General features: G+C 31.6%; 2 protein-coding genes across 2 annotated transcripts; both read right to left on the reverse strand.

Annotated features, from left to right (window-relative positions):
- Positions 1-1,719: 1,719 nt before the first annotated feature.
- On the reverse strand, positions 1,720-3,443 carry LOC131612064 (uncharacterized). Its single transcript, XM_058883878.1, has 2 exons — positions 2,287-3,443; positions 1,720-1,774 (listed from the first exon to the last, which is right to left on the reverse strand). The coding sequence occupies exon 1, from the start codon at positions 3,420-3,422 to the stop codon at positions 2,295-2,297; it is 1,128 nt and encodes a 375-aa protein (XP_058739861.1). The 5' UTR covers positions 3,423-3,443; the 3' UTR covers positions 1,720-1,774; positions 2,287-2,294.
- A 3,578-nt stretch (positions 3,444-7,021) lies between these two features.
- On the reverse strand, positions 7,022-8,811 carry LOC131614325 (DNA polymerase-like). Its single transcript, XM_058885927.1, has 2 exons — positions 7,576-8,811; positions 7,022-7,258 (listed from the first exon to the last, which is right to left on the reverse strand). Exons 1-2 carry the CDS (start codon positions 8,809-8,811, stop codon positions 7,022-7,024), a joined length of 1,473 nt encoding a protein of 490 aa, XP_058741910.1.
- Between the last annotated feature and the right edge of the window lie 7,166 nt (positions 8,812-15,977).

Consider the following 15,977-nt stretch of genomic DNA (forward strand, 5'->3'; position numbering starts at 1 on the left):
TGTAAAATCCCTTTACCCTTAACTGTGGGTTTTATAGGAGCAGTCTAAAATTAAAATGTAAAAAATAATTAATAAACGGTTTAGAATTGACATTCGAAAACTAAATGATTCATAATCGTTTTCAATATACCTCATCACTAATGGTAATGAGCTCCGAGGGCCATGCAACAAATGATCCTATTGCATCTCGCAGCAATGTCGTCTCTGAGACCATGTCAGGTACCGGTAGCATCGCATCATGATCTACTACAACATCCACCGATACTTTCAGGTGTCCATCCGGGAGCGGTCTATGGTGAAGTAAATCTCCCAAAGTGTTGTGCACTTTTCCCTTGCCAACTAGTCGATAACTCGGTTCCGATAAGTATAGTTGGCAAGATGAAATGCCCTAAACCAATAGTAAATATAAAGTCATTATCATTACTAAAATAGAACAATTTAAAAGGAAAAAAATTATAATTACCTCGGGAAATTTCCTTTGATAGTTGATACTAGCCTTATCACTAGTTTCTTTCACCGATGAAGTGTTGCACTTTTCTCTCATATACGCCTCTTTATCTCTTTGCAATTCAGAGACTTGTGCTTGCAATTCCGCCAACTTTTGCAACACTTCTTCATTTGAAGGATTTCTTCTCCTAGGACTCTTGTAAAAAGAGGTTGGAGTCACACCATGACCCTTACCCCTCACCCGACCGGGATACTCAGGAGCATCTAGTGCTCTACTAAGTATGCTCCCCTCACCGGTGGATGCCGATTGCGACAAGGTCTCCTGTAATTCATTTACATTAAAAAATCATTTATATATTAAAAAACATTTGATTTAGTTAAAGACACAGTATTATACTTACACATTCAGTAAAAACTCTCTGAACTTCGGGATCGACAGCATGATCCTTGCCCACACGAGCTTCCCTCCACAACACATGTTCAGGAAGTGAGGTTTCCTCACTTTTAGTCTCCTCTAACTATGCATTGACACAAATGATAAAATCATCAAATAAAACACATTTAGACAATTAATTAAAACGCATTTCTATTTACTTACAATTTTATCCTCCAAGCGTGCATATCCCAAACGCCCTTTTTTGTATGGATATGCGGGTTTGGATGCTCTCTCACTATTCTTGGCACTCCTTTTCCGAAAATCTTCATCTCTTTGCTCTACAAACTTAGCCCAATCTTCTTCACCAATGAAGATCTCATACTTTTTTGGCCGTCCCGGTGCCTCTTCAAGAAAGTTTCCATCTTTATCCTTAAGATAAGTGTTTGTCAAAAAAGCTTTCCACCCTCTATATCTTTTGCCGGCCAAACCAAGTATGTAGCGTCTACGATCATCTGGTATCTCAAAAGTCCTCTGCAAAAAAACATACGCATAGTGTGTTAGTATAAGTAATTTAAACAATTTATCGTCAAGATAATAACAACAATTAACCATATATGATATATACCTGAAGCTCGTCCCAAATCGCGTCTTTTTTCTCATCCAAGTCTTTGCTTTTCATATTCCATCTAGCTACGGAGACCGGAATATGCATACGAACAAGTGTACCAATATAACTTGTCAACTTTGGAGAATTAGGACCAATTGCTTGTTTATCAGAATTCCATTCCAATCGGTATACTAATCCTTGGTCTCTATGTCGAACGATTCCCTTCATGATAGTGATGCCTCGTGCAACTTCTTTTGCTTCAGTATCAGGTGGAGCATTTGTATCCGTGGCATCTCTTTCTTGTGAGTTTTCAGGTGGAGCATCTCTATCCGGAGCCATTTAACCTGTATCAAACAAATTAAAGCACATTAGTACACTATTAATAAGCTAACAATCTATACAAGTAAAATGGAAGTCAAACCATGCATGTACAAGTAAATCGGAAACGAAATCGGTACAAATCAAAATAAGCGTCAAAAAATAAAGTTGTCGGAATTGAACGAAATTTACATGGCTATGGTAAAACGTCCCCACGGACTCAAAAATAAAGTCGGTTTTCCGAAATTCAGACCCTAAGCCCGACTTTTGATTACGGGCAGAAGCAAAACCGATAAAAAAACAGTCCCGAAATGTAAAGATAAGTGCATGAGCAGCTCCGGAGTCGTCAAAATAGTATATTTACATGTAAAGAAGTCGACAAACGGATACATGGTTCAAAACAAATTAGTCGGTAAAAATTGAATAAAATAATCGGTACAAATTGAATAAAACAATCGGTACAAATTGAATAAAACAAATTGAATAAGTACTATACTATTGAATAAAACAATCGGTACAAAGTGAATAAAACTATTACCTTTATCACTAACGTCTCTTTCTTTTCTTGGTAGGATTGTGTTCAACGCGTCTCTTAACAACACGGACGGTTGGATTAATCCAAATACCCTCATTATGATCATTTCTAGTACAAGATTCATTCTCATTTTGATCGCTTCTTGTACAAGAATCAATGCCAACACCAATATCACCTTGATCTTCAATGTTTTCATCAACTATTTTGTTAGATAAAAGCACTATAGACCATTTCGTACTTGAAGGATCATTGACATAGAACACTTGTTTAGCTTGAGAGGCTAGAATGAAAGGCTCATCTTTGTACCCTACCCTATTGAGATCCACTTGTAAAAATCCTGACTTATCCATTCGTATGCCACTATTATTTTCAACCCACTTGCAACCAAATACAGGAATCTGAAACTTCGCGTAATCAAACACCAAAATGCGCTCGATAACCCCAAAATATGACAAATTTGCAAATTTCGGATTTAAGTCATTCGCACTTGATATGTGCATTGCTTCAGCCACCAAGGTAACACCACTATTTTGCATAGTACTTTTATCATCCTGTTCTTTGGTATAAAATGTGTATCCATTAATTGCGTATGCGCTATAAGAAAGCACAATTACAGTTGGACCATAGGCTAAGCATCTCAACCTTTCTGTTACTGAAGCAGGATCTGAACGATACTTTGAATAAATATGATCCCTAAACCACGGTATGAAACTTCGATTGTGCTCTCGTACTATCCAGTTCTCATTTCTATTTGGATTTAAATCTCGGAGAACAATCTTGTGCATTTCAACATACGGCTCAACCTCAATCTCATTGTGCAGAACATACAAGTGCGCTTGATCCCGTTCGACCATTGATACTGTCACAACTTTATTTCCAATTAGCCTTTTTCCTTCTTTTTTTTCGACAATATGAGACTTAGGGAGTCCAATAGATTGAACATTTGACAGATATTCAGTACAAAACTCAACCGCTTCTTCAACAACGTATCGTTCCGCAATACAGCCCTCCGGTCGACTTCTGTTTTTCACGTACCCTTTTAATATTTTCATATAACGTTCAGCAGGGTACATCCATCTCATATAAGCTGGTCCGCACAATTGTGTCTCTTTCACAAGATGCACGACTAGATGAACCATTATGTCAAAAAACGAGGGAGGAAAATACATTTCAAGATCACATAAAGTAACAACTATCTCTTTTTGCAATGTTGGTAAGATCGCGGGATCGACCACCTTACTGCAAATTGACCTGAAGAAGAAACACAGCTTAGTTATTGCGCTTCTTACTTTTTCTGGAAGAATAGAACGTATACCTATTGGTAAAAAATGTTCCATTATAACATGACAATCATGCGTCTTCAAACTCTTTAACTTGAGGTCTTTCATGGACACAAGTCTTCTAATATCTGAAGAGTAGCCTTCTGGAACTTTAACTTCACTGAGAAACTTACACAATGTTTTCTTCTCCTTTCTAGATAGAGTGTAAACAGCAGGTGGCAGATATGTTCGTCTTCCTTTCGTCACGGGTCCCAATTCAGTTCTCATTCCCATGTTTACCATGTCCTTCCTTATGTTAAGGCCATCCTTAGACTTTCCTTGTATATTGAGTAACGTACCTATGACGCTGTCAAATACATTTTTTTCAATATGCATAACATCCAGGAAATGTCTTACGTACAACGTCTTCCAATATGGAAGTTCAAAAAAAATTGACTTCTTCTTCCACCCACCCTTGACAAGTGAATGTGCAAAAGGCTTGCCAAACTGAGTGCTCACATCTTTCACCTTTTCAAAAATTTGATCACCTGACAAAAAAGGCGGGGCTGTACCGTGTTCGGCCTTTCCGTTGAATGCTTTTCTCCACCCACGGTAGTGATGATTAGAATTTAAGAATCTACGATGGCCGAGAAAGACATTCTTCTGACAAAGCTCCAATCGTGTCGTATCGGTTTCATCTTCACAAACGGGACACGCCTTTTGACCTTTATTGCTGTACCCGGATAGATTTCCGTATGCTGGAAAATCATTAATTGTTCCAAACAACATCGCCCTCAAGTTGAAACTTTCCTTCCTATACCCATCGTAAACCTCCACACCGTTCTCCCACAAAAACTTTAAATCTTCGATTAAGGGTGCCAAGTATACATCTATGTCATTCCCTGGTTGTTTAGGCCCAGAAATTAGCATAGATAACATCATGTACTTACGCTTCATACATAGCCACGGAGGTAGGTTATAGATCATAAGAATCACAGGCCATGTGCTATGCGAGATACTTTGAATACCATGTGGGTTCATTCCATCAGTAGACAATGACAACCGAAGGTTTCTTGCTTCTTTTCCAAATTCAGGATATTCAGTATCAACTTTCATCCATTGTGGTGAGTCTGCCGGATGTCGCAACTTTCCATCAATAATTCTTTCATCTGCATGCCAAGTCAAGTGTCTTGAATCGGTCTCACTACGATACATGCGTCTAAATCTCGGAATTATAGGAAAATACCATAAGACTTTAGCAGGAGACAACTTTTTCTTATATCGAGGGGCACCACATTTAGGACACTCATTCAACGCTGCATACTCGTTTCGAAACAAAACGCAATCGTTTGGACATGCATGTATCTTATCATAGCTCATGCCAATAGAGGACAACATCTTTTTGGCTTCATACGTTCGATTGGGAAGAACATTATCCTCTGGTAGCATATCTTTCATAAGGGCTAATAACTCTGTGAAACTTTTATCCGACCATCCATTGTCCGCCTTTAAGTTGTACAACTTTAACACCGCAGACAATCTTGTGAATTTTGAACAACCATCATACAACGGTTTCTCTGCATCGCTTACCAACCTCTCAAACATTTTGGGACAATCCGCAAGATCTTCTTCAAGCGCTTCTGCAATCTCTTCGACTCGATCGCAATCGTATGTGTCTGTGCAATCGTCGTTTGAAGCATACTTCCTATTACAACTCGACCCAGCATTCCCGTTACTTTTCTCACCATGCATTGTCCAACATGTATAACTTCTATCAATTCCAAACCGTAGTAAATGGGATCCCAACTTTTTCCCGTCAACCTTATCCCCATAACAGCAACCCAAGCAAGGACACGGCATTCGAAGCGGGTCTTCGGAGTGCTTAACCGCAAACTCAACGAATTCCCATACCCCTTTCTCGTACTCTTTCGACAATCGGTTTGATCTCATCCATGTCTTATCCATGACTTAATTAAGCTAAACAAATGCTTCTTGGTTTCTCTATCAGGTACTAAGGAATTCTGTCAAGATAATAAATAGCTATCATCATAATAGAATACCTAATCAGAATACCCGATTTCTTAAAGAAGACATTACCTTATTTCAAGGTAATATAAGTCCACAAACCAAAAAACTGGTTGAAAATGAATATAGATATTTCCTTCTTATCTCTTAAAGTCAATTTAATATATGAGCATGTTTTAATATAGTTCAATCCATTTCAAAACTTGTATAATTCCATAAACCAAGTTACAAAATAGCAAGAGGAAGAGTTGAAATGTTTGTATTACATTCAAACATGCTCATAGTGCACAACGATCATGGTTTAGAATAAAGATAGCATTTTCATTCTCAATCCCACAAATAAGTAAATATATAAATATATATACCTCACGAAATAGTATGCCAAAGTTTTCATGTAATCAAAATAACAGTAGAACTTCAAAACTTATACTTTTATATAAAACCTCACGAAACATTGTTCCAATAAGTCAACAAAACCTGAAGCATAACAACCTAACTTAAGTATACTTAAGTATAGTTAAGAGCACAAACCTGAACTAAGGAGAAAGAAGAGTGGTGATATATTGGGAACAAGGTTAAGCAATTTTCTTTTAGAGATTCAGATTCTGCAGATACAAAGAGGCAATCATAAGTCATCGTATAATAGAATACATTACTACTACCTTAGATACTTAATACAATTGAATAATATATGAATCTTGCTAATATGACCAATTCAAAGATTCAAAGATTCATGAATCAACAAGTCCTTAATTCAGAAGCAAACACAAGAAAAATAATTAGCACATATACATAGCATAGCATAGCATCAATGGAAGACATGAACATGAGTACTAAAAAAAATAACACCAACTTTTGTGTTCCTCTTCTCAAACACAAGAAAAATAATTAGCACCATATACATAGCATAACATCATTTAGTGAGAACATTAACTATTATCCAGTATCTTACCTTAGCAAGTCTTACCTTAGCACCATTTTTAATTCATAGGTTAATTTTTCTTCCTTCCATGTTTATTCATAAAGTCACCTCACCTCTACAAACTACATACTACTAAGTGAGTTATTGTCTCTACCTTTTCAAATAAGTATCTTTAAGAGATTATATTGGATGAAAATGATTAATTAATGAAATGGCTACTAAACTAGTCATTTGCAAAAACAAAATTTTATCAAAGAAATTTGGGTAAAGGATGGTGGTGTTTCTTATTAATAATATCTATTTCTCTATATTTTATCAAACACAAACAATATTCATTTCTCTATATTTTTGTTAAAGGATTAAAAACCAGACTAAAAAAATTCATTATGAGTTGATTCAGTTCATGCAACACAGAAATTTCTAAAATCATCCATATGTGTACCTTAGCAAAGTATCCCTAGCAAAGTATCATACAAATTTCTAAAATATCAAACCCAAATCAGTTGATTCATATAATCAATTGCAAATAAAATCATTCATATATGTACCTTAATAATGGGTTGGATGAAGCAAGAAGTGTTGATTTTGACCAAGAAAACCCTAAAATCCCACAGACCGGCGGTGGCGACGACGGCGGTGGCGTGAGAGTGAGACGACGACGGTGGCGTGGGAGTGGTTGAGAACGGCGGAGGGAGTGAGAGGAGGAGTACTGGTTGAGAACGGCGGAGGGAGTGAGAGAAGAAGACTGTTTCTGAAAAATAGCGTGTTTCTGGAAATTAAAAAATTAGCGTGTCTGTGTTTTATGAAAAATTTAATCAGGGCTACAAGAGCGCTTTTCAGAAGCGCTTTCATACCCAGGGCTACAAGAGCGCTTTTTAGAAAGCGCTTTCATACCTACCCCCTATAAGAGCGCTTTTAAAAAGCGCTTTCATTCCCCCCCCCCCCCCCCTATAAGAGCGCTTTTGAAAAGCGCTTTCATTCCCCCCCCCCCCCCTATAAGAGCGCTTTTGAAAAGCGCTTTCATTACCCCCCCTATAAGAGCGCTTTTCTAGCGTGATTTTTTATTTTGTTTTTAGACAAACCTACCAAAGCGCTTTTGGGCATAAGCGCTGTCGTAGGTGTGCTGTTAAAAGCCAATTTTGGCGTAGTGGTATCTTCATTAATATTAGGTATATAGATAGGCCATATGTCAGGATCGTAATAATTAGTACGAAAGATTGCTAGTGCTAGTGATGATATTGTTAAATTATTCAGAATATCTATTTGATAAGTATTCCACAATATATCTTGAGCCTTAAGTATTATCCCACCCAATAAAATGATATCCTGTTTAAGATATTCTATCAATTGATTTTTGAGTAAACTTATATTATCTAGTTTTATATCGTCATGGTTGATTGAACCCTTAATTCCTAAGTGAGGACAGAGATTTTGAGCTAAATCTTTAAGTGAACCCGGGAGCAGAGTTAAGGAATCCCTTAGATTAAATATCAGTTTATTATCATTATATACGGCAACCTCGTATAGCCTATTGTTCCTCATAAGTGGTTTTATTGTGTACTTCTTAGCATTTATAACCAAATGTTTTAATATCATTATACCATCGAATTTAGAGAAGTTGTGGAAATAGACTGATTTAACCAATTTTTTTTGTCTAACAACAACTACTAAACGTTCTATAAAGTCAGACAACATCTTTTTACTCCTTTCATGTATATCCTTATGAGTTATGTAACTTTCACTGAAATAAGTCTCAATCATATTATAACATATATCATTACCGGGTCTTACTAATAAGAATCCTATAGCGTAAGGGACATGTACTTCCGTGTAAGGGTTTTGTTCTTCCTTAATCATAATAGTTTCGGTATCAGCAACAATGAAATGCTGCCTTAGCTTATCACCTGTTTTGAGTGCTGTTATAAATTTACTATAAGTACGCTTCTTTTTAGATGCTCGTATTTTTCGCGGTTCTTTATGTTCAACAACAACATTGCTGTTTAAGCTATCATGTATCAATTTACCCACCTCTTCATAGGACAATAAAGGTGATTCGCAAGGTTTTCGATCAAAAAGATATATTCTTATAATGATAGTTTTTATTTCAAGCGAATCATATATCTCACTTTTCTCTAATATAAGTTTATATAATTGGTCAAATATAGGTAAATTATTCCAATCTTCTCTAAAGGTTATAGTTGGACCAATAGTAAAAGGTATATCATTATCTTTAAACAATATAACATAACTAACAGTGAACTTACCATATTCAGACTTAGTATTATAGTATGCATATTTTATTAGTAGTAACATAACAGACATTATTATCATTAAAATATCATTAGACCTTAATACAATTTCATATTCAATATGGTTAATTAACAGACCTTCATAAGCTTCCTTGCAAGAATCATTTTTTATGTGTGTAACAAGCTTGACCATGATATTTCGAATAATTCCTTTGTTATATTCAAGTTAGTTATATTATTATTCATATTCATATTTGTTTTATTTATTCTTTTTATCATAAGTGTAAACTATATTTTCCAGGATAATCCTGTAATAATTGAATGAAGTTACTATATGTTTTATTATAGTAATAGTTAATTGCATTTGTATAAGGATCATCATATGTATTAAATAAATAGTACTCATATGAGTTATAGATTATATCTATTTTTTTATCCCATTTTGCCCTCTCAGTTTTAGATAAATTATCAGGTATTAAAGATATTAACCTTTGTTTTAAATCTTTGAGAGGAATACCATTTTCTAAATTATATATATTCATATCTAGATTCATACAAATAAATTCGTTAATACTAGATAGTGGATTATGTTCTATAAAATATTTTTTATATATTTGACTGAAACCATTAAAGCTATATATATTGCTTATAAAGTTATCGTGAACTGTGTAGACTGAGCATCAATCAAATTCATTTCATTTATCATATACTTGGCAATGTAAGCATCTTTCTGATGAATGAAGTTAACAAAGGTAGAAACAAAACTCTTCCTTCGATTCCTTTCAGCTGTTGGAATTTTTAGAGTAACTTGACGTTTTTTCTTTCTAACACTATCGTATATCCATATATTGACTGATTCACTTTTTACATAGTCTTGATAAGTTCTGAATATAGGTACTTGATAGCTGACAGGTTTCTGCAATGCTGAACATAACCATCCTATATTGCAGATTAAATTCATTATATTTCTGATTCCCAGAAAATTAGAATTAAAGAATTCTATGATACTGTAAGCTAAATTTAAACTTTCCTTAATTGTTAAAACTGTTTTATAATGATTATATAAATCATGGGTTATGCTAATTTGAGTCTTACCATATATCATAGGCATTAATATTCCTTTAATTAAATTACGAGTTAATGGCATATGATTTTTACTAAGAACTATATCACATATATTTTTATCCAAATGTTTAGGTAAGTAATTAATTAGTTTTAGAAGACAACTACTGTAAATATCTTTTATTATAGGTAACATCCCTATATTATTATTATTATTAATATCAATTAAATTAGTAAGCTCAGCTAATTTGGTATTTAATGTATAATAACTCAATATCTGATATGCAGAGGCAGATGCATCTTGGGTTATTGGAATTTGATCAAGTCTAATTTTATTATAGTTGTTATTTTCTATTGATATTACTTTTCTTATGAACTGAAAGGGATCTCTTGCCTTAACAGCATAATTGAGGATTTCACTATCATTTATTTGAATTATAGTTTGATTATACCACAACGTAGCTTGTTCATAACATGCTAACTTAGTGTAATGAAATGCAGCAGCTGGCTTTAATACAGTTTCAGTTAAATCAGATAATTTTTTATTATCAATAATTCTTGGGGATATTTGATTAATAAAAACTAGAAGACTTCGAGCCAAATCACGTTCGTGAAAATGCAACACACCTGATCGGTATATTCGTCCACGGAAATCCATAAAGGCAGGAAGATAGATATGATAACCACTGTAGGCTAATGCCATATCAATTATAAATGATTCAGAACGAGCCCGTTGGATAAACTTCAAAAGTATATTAAACATATCGTTATATTTATATATATTTTTTAAACTAGCATAACTATCTAGGTAAGTTTTCCTAAATATATCGCTAAGTTTATGAATATCCAATGATTTTAGATATTCAGGCATAAGTAGACCTAAATTTACTATTTCATTGCGATTATTTTTAATAAATCTAATACATCAGTGTTAATCTCAAAAGGGTTATCTTGTAATATATTCATTGTATGACACATATGAGATACATTAAGGATATCTATATGAAAATTGGGTACATCACATGAGGATAAGAGTTTGAATCTATTATGTGAATAAAAATCACCCGTAGGCATATTTAAATAACCGCCACGCAGATCAGAAAGTGAATAACTCCCACGCTGACCTGTTTTAACTTAATCATCTATATTTACAGGATGCCATGGGATAGGTTTACATACCATTGGAAGATTAGGTTTAATAGGAAGAATATTTATGTCAAAATTACAATATGCGAAATGGTTCAACTCAATATACCAATATTTTCCATTATTGTTAATACTTCTTACATTATTATTCAATTCTCTATTAATATTAATCAATTTTCTTTCTTCTAAAAATTGAACCAATAAAACTCCGTACACCCATTTTCCAACTTTCTTACGAAATTTTTCTTTAGATTTTTCTTCTTTACGTAATGCAGCATCCACTTTATGACTAGTATTAACTTGATCACTGTTAACTGAATCATTTTCTGCGGCAGTTTCAACTTTTATGTCAGCTAGCTCTTTGTAAGATTTATCTGTGCTGGTATTATATGATTTTAAACCTCTGTCATTAACTGTTTTATAATGATATCTAACATGCTTATCAATCTGATCTATCAGAGTAGAAACTCGAACAGCAAGAAATTCATTATCAACTGAGTGGAATAGATTGCCTAATACATATATCATAATACCCTCTAAAGTATACTGATCAAAGTTATTAAGTAATATTAATTCTTCATTGGATAGCACACCATTGTTTTTTATATATTCAATAGCAGAAGGTTTATTTCATCAATAAAGAGTTTTATTAAATTTGGATAGTTTTTATATACATCACTTTTTTCATTTATATTTTCATAATGCATTGTAATATTCTCAATTTGTAATTGAAGATTCTATAAGTATGATGTATCGTTATGAGCAATATTTTTTTTTATATCGTTATGAGCAATATTTTTTTTTTATTCTCTAATAATTCAAATACATAATGGTGATACTTGGATGTTTTAGATGGATCGGATGTTGTTATTTGAATATCATTAAAATAAGATTTATTAGGGAGATCCTTAATAAAATTTATTACAAATAACTCGGATTTACTAATTTCAGGTTTCTTTATTTCAGAAAATATATCGTCTTTATCAGGTTTAAATCTAAAAGAAGGAAATATATCAAGTTTATCTAATTTAATATTATCTTTATATAAATCAGGATTAATTTTAGGTTTTTTATCATTATCATTCCCTTTACCTTTTCCTTTAACTACTAGGGTAATAATATAAAGTGAATTTTTCAATAAATCATTGTCTATATCATCAGGAATTATAGCTTCATCAGGATCTAATTCATCATAAGTATTAATTTCAGTATCAACATTTAGTTGAGTATTTATAGGAATATCAGTCACATCAATATATTAGTTTCATAAGAGTGCTTTTTAGGATCTTCAATACTTTCTTTTAACTTAGGAGTTTCTATAGTAACCTTATTAACATCCTTTATATTACTATCTCCTACTAAAGTATATTTTAGCCTATCACCATAAAAAAATTTATAACCACACAACCTATCATACCTTATATAACTACGCGACCTCTCATGCATACTATAACTACACGACTTAAATAGACTATTCGTGAGCAGTAAATAACTATTGCTATTGTTGATCAATTGAAGATTTTGTAATAACATATGATGGGATTTAACTTATTTAGACTCGGGTAATATAACTAGTTTGGAATATCCGTTGATACTTATTGCCCTACCTACAGGATATATAAATATATATCCACTCTCTCTAATATACGAATAGACCTGCATCAATACTCGTACTAGAAAGAGTCGGGCCCTCATGAAGAGTTTGGATTTGTAGTATAGTAAGACCTAGTTATTTCACCCTAGAGTGTCGCAAATACCGGTGTGTTATTTTCCAAATAACTAGTTATATCACCCTAGTAGTATATATTTTTATTGCTAAGGATAACTTTTTAAAAAATATAATTTTTAGGATCTTAAAACAAATAAACCATATAAATTTTAAATTTATCGAGTTTACAAACCCATAAACAAACTCTATATTACTTATTTTAATAATAAAATTTACATTTAAATAATTAATTAATTCAAGGAATATGTCTTTCTAATTAATTTAGTCAATAGAATTAGTAAAAAAACACTAGAGAAATGTGATTTTAGTTCTCTTTTAAAAAAAAAAATAGCTTTTATAGTATTCAATTCACTCATTGTTGCGATTTTTATCCAAATATGATATTTTTAAATTAAAAATGATGATTATTTTGGTTTTAAAAATGATTATTTTTTACCCAAATAATAAATATGAAGAGAAAATTAAAAAATTTATGAATTTTGATCTTTAAATTGTATTTAATCGAACTTACAAGTACCAAACACCATCATGATATTCAAGAAAGGAATTACTAACTTCAAATAGCAATACTCTTTTAAAAAAATCAACTATTTGATAAATAAATTGACAACCACTTTAAATTTCTAAGGTATATAACATTAATTTCCATGTTACATGCATGACTCAAAGAGGTTGAGTCATTTTTAATAAATGAAGAATGAAAGTGAATGAATGGTAGCTCACTTGGCATTTGCTGACAGAGCGGGTGTAGGTTGTTGGTCTGAGGTTCGATACTTGGCACCATATTGAGTAATAATAATTGATGTTTAGAATTTGATCCAAGGGTCCATAATAATCTATGCATACTAATTAAATTTAAAAGATAATAGTGTTTTGTCATGATGTACAGTAAAATTGTGTATTCTTTCAATCATAATTGTCTCGTGTTTCTTTTAAGAAAAACAAATAATTGTAGCACTTTTTTGGTATATAAAATGCTAACATTTTTTTAAGTTAAATTTTTTTTTTATATCATGTCATAATATCATATATCATTTTTCATAAAGTACATGATTTTATTTTTTAAAAAATTATAAAAAAAAAAAATCTTACTTAATTGATTGAATCAATTTTTATAGAAACAAAATGATATTGTCATCTTTAAATTTAATTTTATTCTCGTTTATAAATCTATGGAATTGATTTTTTCTTATTCACATTATAATACAACATAAAATATTAAGTTGTCTTTTGCTTTTTTTAGGTCTTTTACAAATAATGTATTTATTTTATAATAAACAGTACAATTTAAACAAATATAATTTATTTTATTATAAGTTTGATTTATATATGCCTAAGATTTAAATATACACTTTTTATCTTAAAATAATCACCCATGATATTTTTCACATATTTAAAAAAAAGTCAATAAAACATATTTGCACTTTTCAGGTCTTTCATAAATAATTTAGTTATTTTATAATAACAATATAATTATTTATTTAGAAAATGTATTTATTTTGGAGTTTTATGTTTTATATTTATCAAATACAAATATTTGATTCAAATTTTCGTATATATGTATTATAAATATTACATGTAATTTTAAATTTAAATAGTTGATTCATCTTCAAATATATATTATAAATATGGGTTAAATATATTTTTGTCCTTATAAATATATCAATTTTGGCTTTTAGTCTCTATAAAAAATATATTGACTTTTAGTTCCTATAAAATTACTTTTGCACTCACTTTTGGTCTTCTATAAGGACTAAAACTGAGTGCAAAAGTAATTTTATAGGGACTAAAAATCAATATTTGGTCCCTCTATAGGACTAAAACTGAGTGTAAAAGTAATTTTATAGGGACTAAAAGTCAATATTTTTTTATAGGGACTAAAAGCTATTTTGAGTAATTTTATAGGGACTAAAAAAAATATTTAATCCTATAAATATTACATATAATTTAAAATTTACATAGTTGATTCATTTTCATTGTTGTTAAATTAACCTAATTAAAATATTGAAAGAAAATTTATGAGTGTTTATTGGAAATTTAAATAGTTGCACTTTTCTATTATTATACACCTAGATAAAATTATAATTATAATTTATTATTTTTGTAAATAAATTTTAAAAACTGTAATAATTACTAAATAATTCAAAAATATTATTTATTATTTATATATTAATAAGTGTAAATATAATTTTCATATTTTTAAAACCAAATCAAAATGTAGAATAAAATATTAAAAAATAATTTGAATATAATAACTTTTACATCATATTTATGTCATTCTAAGGACTTAACGCTATGTTTGTTTTAGAAGTAACTTGACATAATATTCAAGAACAATAAATTATATATATTAATCGAATCTATAAATGTCTAGTCTTATTTTTATAAGTGTTATGAATTCAATGTCAATAACAAAGTATAAAACAAGAAAAGAATAAAGAACAAGGAAGAAGAAGAACACAAGAATTGATTATAACTACTATTCTTTTACTTTCTCTTTGAAAATAAGATTATAAGTTTACAAGAATAACAAATAACCTCTCTCACCCTAAATTAGGATTTGCAGTGTGCAATGATGAGAGACTAGTATGCTATTATAATAAAACCTAACATACTAACTAGTGACTTTTTTCCACAAGGCCCATTACACAAGCTAACTTAACAAATTAGGGTTTAAACACTAAAACCTAATTTAACATGCTAACAACCATAGCATCTTCGACACCAGCATGTGAACAACCTTCGACTTAATGCTTAATCCTGTCAAACTAAGAAGCTACCCTTCGACCATACTAGAGTTTGATCCAATATCTCCCAAATCTCCACCTTGGACCTAACTCTACAACATCAAGGGAACAAACTAGCTTTCTTCATGTGCAGCTTTATCAACTGCATACAGTGGAAAAACTTGCAACTCGGCAATGACGTAGTGATCATATTAGCAGCATTTTCCTGAATCGAAACCTTCAGCACTTGGACTTCTCCACGCTCGATTACTTCTCTAACGAAATGCAGCCTCAAATCAATGTGCTTAGTTCGCTCATGATAGGCTGAATTATTTGACAGGTGTATTGCACTTTGAATATCACATTTAACAGTGATACCTCGATCTTGAAGTTTTAGCTCATTCGCAAAACCTTCAAGCCACAATGCTTCTTTCACAGCTTCAATTAGGGCAATATACTCTACTTCTGTAGTTGATAGAGCAACAACCTTTTGAAGTGTTGCTTTCCAACTAATTGTTGTGCCAAACATAGTGAAAACATATCTAGAAATAGATTTTATAGAATCCATACAGCCTG

This window comes from Vicia villosa, linkage group LG6 (genome assembly GCF_029867415.1).
Source record: "Vicia villosa cultivar HV-30 ecotype Madison, WI linkage group LG6, Vvil1.0, whole genome shotgun sequence".
NCBI classification, from domain to species: domain Eukaryota; kingdom Viridiplantae; phylum Streptophyta; class Magnoliopsida; order Fabales; family Fabaceae; genus Vicia; species Vicia villosa.